General features: G+C 41.7%; 1 protein-coding gene across 1 annotated transcript in view; it reads left to right on the forward strand.

Annotated features, from left to right (window-relative positions):
• The window catches only part of pom121 (POM121 transmembrane nucleoporin), a gene marked incomplete at its 5' end in the record, with an annotated part of 95,869 nt that overhangs the window by 80,165 nt on the left and 7,949 nt on the right, over window positions 1-7,755 (forward strand). Inside the window, 2 exons of the mRNA XM_034184424.1 lie at window positions 3,302-3,505; window positions 6,810-7,755. Of these exons, the coding sequence (XP_034040315.1) occupies window positions 3,302-3,505; window positions 6,810-7,755 (1,150 nt within the window). The remainder of the gene's footprint in view (window positions 1-3,301; window positions 3,506-6,809) is intronic.

The following is a 7,755-nucleotide window of genomic DNA, read 5'->3' on the forward strand; positions in this document are numbered from 1 at the left end:
AAAACAAATGGGACAGCAAAGATGGTGGTTGTCCTGCTGACGTCACTTCCTCCTCCTTCTCCAATGTCCTGACTCACCCGGAGGTTCCTGGTTTTTAGTGGCGCGCAGTTTGAAGTCTGAATATTCATCTCTTCAGTAACCGCACAGCGGGAAAGCATTCATTTCAAACTGTTGTTTCATTTTAGTCTTAAATACTCAAAAAAACCTTACATATGGTGTTACCTCCACTTTAAGGGTCTGTCACGCATGACAATTTAGCCAGTGTATGTACATTTAATGAAAAATTTGGCAAATGCATTGGATACATTGAATAAGTTATGCAGCTGTCACACCTTGACCATTTAGCCCAGGGGTGCCCAAGTTCGGTCCTCGAGATCTACCTTTCTGATACTGTTAGTTGTCTCCCTTCTCCAACACACCTGAATCCAATGAAAGGCTCATTAAAAGCCTGCTAACGAAAGTACCGGTGTTCTCTGGTTCAGGCTGAGAAACACAACAAACACAGAGGGACGTCTTTAAAAACACTGCGTTTCTTCAGCCACAGCAAGGAACTAAAGTATTTTCAGACATCATTTTCCAAATTCAGGAGGCTTTGTGTGGATAAGTTTTCTTCATTCCAGGAGGATGAAGATGAAATGAGGGTGGACATTTCAGCAAGACAGGGATCCCAAACACACAGACAAGGAAACTCTCAGCTGGTTTCAGAGAATGAACATAAAGCTGCTAGAATGGTCCAACCAATCAGCTGACTGGAATCCAACAGAAAATCTATGGAAAGAACTAAAGGTCAGAGTTCATAGCAGAGGTCCACAGAACCTTTAAGATCTGAAGACTGTTTGCGTGGAGGAATGGACCAAAATCACACCTGATTAATGAATGAGGCTAGTTTCTCCAGACAGTAGCCGTCTAGAAGCTTCTTTACCAACAAAGGCTTTTGTATGCAGTATTAAATACCTTTCAGGAAGTGTGTTCAATACTTATTCCTGTGTCATTCCATTCTATTATACATAACTTAATTTCTGTACTTATTTGTTTTAGTTTCTTTGTATGTGTGTATTATTTGGGTTTTTACTGACAGCTTGTGAAAATTTCATGTTAATATCACCTTTGGAAATATATTTACTCAGAAAAATGGTGACATGTTCAATACTTGTTTTACAAGCTGTAGATAGTTGTTATAGAAATGTGGGAATGGACCAGTTGTCTGCCCAGGTGGTTGCCATCCAGGACCCAAGGCTGTGCTGTGGTGGTGTGGATACAGCGACTCACAGCACCAGCCCATGCTCCCAGACCTGAGTTGACTGGTTCAGAACAGGAACATGATGGCATGCTATTTATGCTGTAGCAACAACAGCCGGATTCTTCTTCTGGGTTTCTTCTGTGTTGTGCTTTCTGTGAGGTCATTCGGTGAAGTTAGTTTGATCATAGGAGTAGAGACTGGAATGCCAACTCAAGATCTCATTCCATTGAGTTTTGTTTGTGAGCTTATGACCCCGAGATTTCAGCCACTCGGCCGCGAGAGTTGGGCTAATTCACTTCCGGTCGTCTGCCAGCAATAAGACCAGATGTGCTTTTAAAGTGTGTCTTGTTGCGTTTTCTGCCGTGTAAGTGTAGCTTGAATGAAGTTCTTTTTGATTTTAATTTGTATTCAGGACAAAACTTGCTAATATTATTGATAAGAGCATGCAGACTGTCAGCAACTCTGGCAGAAAATCACAGTCAATAATAATTAATTATTCATAAAGCATGTAAAAATACAATAACAGCACACATTCATCATTTAAAAAGCATTGTAAAACTCATAAATATAACCGTATAAAACTCATAAATTGCATAGTAAAAGTCATCAAACACCATAATAAAATTGTCAATCAAAAATCAAACACTCTAAAGTAATCACAGTATTCCTTTGAAGTAATAACACTTGGAGTATTTAGCACATGATGAGGGAGGCTGTACCACAAAGTTACAGCTAAATATAAAATATTTTCTTGAGTCATTTCTCCATATTTGTACCTCAAAAATTATGAGAGTGACCTCTCAAACATAAACAAAGTATTTACAACAAGACCAAGCATTCATGATATGCACACTCTTAAGGCTATGAAATTGGGCTATTAGAAAAAAAAAAAGTAGAAAAGGGGGTGTTCACAATAATAGTAGTGTGGAATTCAGTCAGTGAGTTCGTCATTTTTGTGGAACAAGCAGGTGTGAATCAGGTGTCCCCTATTTAAGGATGAAGCCAGCACCTGTTGAACATGCTTTTCTCTTTGAAAGCCTGAGGAAAATGGGACGTTGTTCAGAAGAACAGCATAGTTTGATTAAAAAGTTGATTGCAGAGGGGAAAACTTATACGCAGGTGCAAAAAAATTATAGGCTGTTCATCTACAATGATCTCCAGTGCTTTAAAATGGACAAAAAACCAGAGACGCGTGGAAGAAAACGGAAAACAACCATCAAAATGGATAGAAGAATAACCAGAATGGAAAAGGCTCACCTATTGATCAGTTCCAGGATGATCAAAGACAGTCTGGAGTTACCTGTAAGTGCTGTGACAGTTAGAAGACGCCTGTGTGAAGCTAATTTATTTGCAAGAATCCCCCGCAAAGTCCCTCTGTTAAATAAAAGACATGTGCAGAAGAGGTTACAATTTGCCAAAGAACACATCAACTGGCCTAAAGAGAAATGGAGGAATATTTTGTGGACTGATGAGAGTAAAATTGTTCTATTTGGGTCCAAGGGCCACATACAGTTTGTGAGACGACCCCCAAACTCTAAATTCAAGCCACAGTTCACAGTGAAGACAGTGAAGCATGGTGGTGCAAGCATCATGGTATGGGCATGTTTCTCCTACTGTGGTGTTGGGCCTATATATCACATACCAGGTATCATGGATCAGTTTGGATATGTCAAAATACTTGAAGATGACATGCCCTTGAAATGGGTGTTTCAACAAGACAGTGACCCCAAACGCTGGCTGTAGCGCAAAAGACCGGAAGTGAAGAACCCAAACTCCTCTTGCACATGCTCAGCACAACCTCAGCCTCCGAGATCAGGAGTTGGCGTTCCATCTCTCTACTTGTATGGTTTGATGTTTTCCTGGTTATTTGGCACCGTGAGTGCAGCGTTTTGCTTGTGAATAGATATGTGGAAGAAAATAAGCAGATTTACCTACCACACAGTGAATCTTCATCCTGTGACATCAAGGCCTGGTGTGCTGCTCTGCTCCACCTCATACTTCACCTCACTCAATATGTGGTAAACTGATCTTCTGACCAATTTGTCATTCATCCTTTTGTAGCACCAGATCCAGAGAAATCTGTTTCTCCTCCGCCGGGTTCTGTCCAGACCACATCATCTACCAGCATTGCTCCCATACCCAGCACTGTCGTCACTGTCATCAACCTGGATCCCAGTCCAGATGTTGGACTTAGCTCGTCATCGGCTGCAGCTCCAGTTCCACAGCTGGAGGCCCTGAAAGCGGAGAGTGCCACCGTGGCTACAGGTCAGAACGATTGATTGATGCTCTGATGACTGAATGACTCTGACGCTCACTGTTTCTGAGTGAGACCCGGTATCTGTGTCTGTGTAACTGGCATATTACGAGGAACCATTGTCGATATTCATGCGTTCCATGACTACTCAGAGGGCCAGAATGTGGCCGATGGTTGATTTCATATACGTGAAAACAGATTGTTCTGGATGTGACTCAGCAAGTAGCTGGAACTGAATCCTATTAAAAATCAAACTTGAAAGCACCTTCTCCAGCACAGAGAGCAGCAGTGTGACACCCCTATAGGGTCACCCTTTCCTGTCCAGATTGGGACAAGTTCTTTGTTCCAGTCTGCAGGGATGATACCTGTCTCCCAGACTGAAACAAAGATCGTTTGTAATGCAAGAACAGGGTTCTTACCAGGATTTTTTCACAGCATAGGGGAGAACATAGGGGAGGCGAGCGCTCCAAGCACAACTATTGTACAGTGATGAAAGTTTTCCGGAAATAACCGGAAATCCGGCTTTTTACTCACGTGGGGAACATTTCTGGGTTGTTTTTGATAACATACGTCAGAATCTGTTCATTCAGTTCCACACCCAAACAGTTGGTGGTGGTAATGCTCAGTGTTGGTTTGCAAGCTGCTAATAAACTCCAATGAAGAAGAAGAGTTATTTTGTTTTAGTTTTGGGGGGGTTATAAAGTCATATTTTTGGGGACTGCACGGTGGTTCTCCTAACGGTTAACTTTTTTGTGGACATTAAAAATAATGAGCTGCGTTTTTCCTCCAGTAATCTTACATTAAGTTGAGCTAATGTAGCGGCTGCACTCTGCGTTGTGTTGTTATGACTCCTCCCATTCGCTCCCCTCGGGACGCGAACTCACGAGCTCCGGCATGGGAGTCGGACTCTCTAACCAGAAGGCTAAAACCCAGGGCTCTGGCCTTGTGACCGGAGAATCCTTTTGAGCTGTTGGGAATGAGGTTTACTAACTACATCTGCACAGCGACACCTGCTGGCCTCCGTTACACTAACGGGTGAAGCTTAGTGCTCTGCTGAGGTTTATCAACTAACATTAGCTTTTTCTATCTGAGTAAATGTTTTATATTCGTAAATTGTTTTACCTATTTTTATTTTTACCAAATAAAAGTACACAGTTTTTTAATTGTTACTGCGTAACTGCAAGAAAAGTCTCAACGTTAAGTAACAGATTTTTTTTTATTTTAATTTTTTTTTTTTTGCTATCGAGTATATTTCTTTTATGTTTTAAGAAATATATTTCTTGTCCCACATCAGAGACAAACATTTGCTGAATTAATCTACTAGACTTAAAAATGTACACATTACTTTTCATGCTATTTTATTTGTCTAAAAAAATGCACACGGTTCCTTATAATGTTAATCAAGAAATTAACTCAACAACAGATAAGTTATTTTAATTTACAGATGAACGTCAAAGATTTATACAGAATGTTTTTTGTTTGTTTGTTTTTTGGTAAAAGTATTTTAATTACACGTTTTCTAATGTAAGATAAGTTTAACTTCAAAATGTACATTAGTCAGAAAATAATCTTGAAGTAAACACAAATTTGTAAGGATTTTAAGGTGGCCAAGAATTTGATAAGAAAGAAATGAGCTATGTGTGTCTGAGGAACATCAGAACTGCTAATTTATACACAGCAGTTTTCTAAAGAAAATCCTTACAAATTTTTTTTTACTTCAAGATTAATTTCTGATTACTGTACATTTTGAAGTTTTTTTTTTTTACATTTCCTACTTGAGGTTTTGGTGTTCAGCTCCATCACTGGAAGTTTTTGAACTTCATCTCTACAAGGTTCTCTGCACAGCAAATATTGAAATGTTCCTGATGTGGGACAAGGGAAGAAATATATTTATTAAAATATAAAGAAACAAAACAGTGCTGTGCTATTTTCTTTAAGGTCTGATTACTAGGTAGTTAAAAAATTAAAATAAAAAAAATCAAAGTTATTTAAAGCTGAGACTTTTCTTGTAGTCAAAGCAGTAGCAAAAAACTAGCTTCATTTGGTAAAAATAAAAATAGATTGAACAGTTTACGAATATAAAACGACCCCCAACACTGTGATTTGGATCCTCTATGCCAGCTGTGCCCAACCCTGTTCCTGGAGGGCCCCTGCCCTGCAAGTCTTCCATGTCTACCTTCTGAGTGGAGTGTCCCTGTGTCTCGTCTTCAGCTCAGAGTCCGCTCGATGCGGCTGGGCGGGAGACTGTGTCTGCTTGTTTGGGTATTTTATTACAAACACCTGGAATGATACGGCTTGTTGTGGTGAAACGTCCTGACGGATCAGACCAGCTGTCTGCAGCTTCACCCGTTAGATTCACTTAATGTATGATTACTGAGAAAATACACAGCTCGTAACTATTAATGCCCACAACAAAGTGAGGAGAATCAGACCCCCAAAATATGATTTAATAAACACCTGAACCCAGGTTAGGTGATTTGGACTTAAGACAGGTGTGATCAGGTGTCTTTCATCACATGTAGAGACAAAAAATAAGTAATATCCTCAACTAAATCAAACCACTTTTTTACTTGTCCAGCTACACTTTGAATGTCAACATTTAGTTAACTGAAATGAAGGCGTTAACTTGTTACTTTCCAAAACTAGCTTCCTGGCACACAGCAGATAGGCCACGGGGCAAAATCTGTCTGAGGCACAGTTTTTGAGTTTGTGGTGGCTTTTGAGGGGCAAGAGAATTCCACTGGATTTTGATCTGTAGTAGTCACAACTATCAGAAAATGCAAAGTTCCCACAAAAATAGTTGCTCCTTAATTAGTAATTAGCCGTTAATTAGCAACTTTTGCATAATCCATCAATACGGAACATGCAGATTGGAGAAAAGGAGGAGTGTTGATCTTTGTCGGACATTCTGGAGGTGTCCATCGTAATGAACAGGTCATATGAGAAACTGTAGAGTTCCGACGTTTCAAAGCCATGTAAACGATGGCTAGTGACGATGTGGATGGCGGCGATTCAGTGAGTTCACGAGCGATTATGATGATGACATGTTTTCTCAAGTTGAGGGGGTTATTTAGAGGTGTAGCACCTGTGATGGACTTCTCCCGTGCCCTGATGTTGTCTTGTTGTCCACACTTCACGAGGTTTGTTTACACTTTGCCCTAAACCGGAACTCTGCTGAAATCAACCTCTTGCGTGAATCGCGGACCGCCAGACGGTGCAAGATTCACAACTGCAAAACACTGAATAGGCTAACCTGTAGAAGTTACGTTTCTGTCCATCAGTCTGATTGTGAAGTTGTGTGTTTTTTGTCTTTAGTGTCTGCAGTGAGCACACTGGGAGAAACCAGGAATTCAGTAGTCAGTCGTCCCACGGGTTTTCCACAGCTCCGACCGGCCTCTGGGGACCAGCCTTTTGCCTTTGATCAAGTTGTGGTCCAGACCTCCAAGGCACCCAGCAGCACCTCTACTGTAGCTGGAAGTGGTCTGTTTGGGCCGCTCTTCACTGATTCTTCAGCCTGCAATCAAAGTACGACTCATACCACAGTCAGCAGCACAGAGCCGGTCAGCACCACAAACTGTCTCCTGTCATCAGGCTTTAAGCCCATTTTTTCCGTCAACACCCCCACATCTGGCACCACAGAGAGCGAACCTACTGTCCAGAATCTGAAGCTAATCTTTGGAAGTACTACAGAAGGTACCAGTAACAGACAGTCTGCATCCTTCATGGTCACTAGTCCAGCCCCAAGTACAACTTCCTCCGGTACATCCTTGGTGCAGGCCCTCACTACAGGGAACACCTTCACGTGTGGCACCACCACCAGCTCTGCACCTTCAGTTGTCTTGACTGGTGCTGCCACCACCTCCAATAACAGTATGTTCACATTCAGTTCTTCTCAAACTGCTGCCCAGAATGCATTTGGGTTTGACCAGGGAGCCTCCAGCCAGAGCCCAATGGCTACTTCACCTGGGGGCTTAGCTTTGGCCAAAACCACCTCCACTGCTGCTGTCGCTACCACGACCCAAACCACAAACTCTTTTGGAAAGTCACCATTTGAAACAACAGCAGCACCATCAGCTTTCAGTTCTTCTTCAACCCAACACAACAACCTGATGACCTTTGGAGGTAGTGTGACATCATCCACACCTGCATCCAATTCCTCCTCAGACCGTTTCACTTTAGGGAACACAGGATTTGGATCCAACTCAGTGGGGGCTCCTTTTGTAGGTACCACAACTCCTGCAGCTGCACCAGGCTTCACATT

The sequence above is a fragment of the Thalassophryne amazonica genome, chromosome 13 (genome assembly GCF_902500255.1).
Source record: "Thalassophryne amazonica chromosome 13, fThaAma1.1, whole genome shotgun sequence".
Taxonomy (NCBI): domain Eukaryota; kingdom Metazoa; phylum Chordata; class Actinopteri; order Batrachoidiformes; family Batrachoididae; genus Thalassophryne; species Thalassophryne amazonica.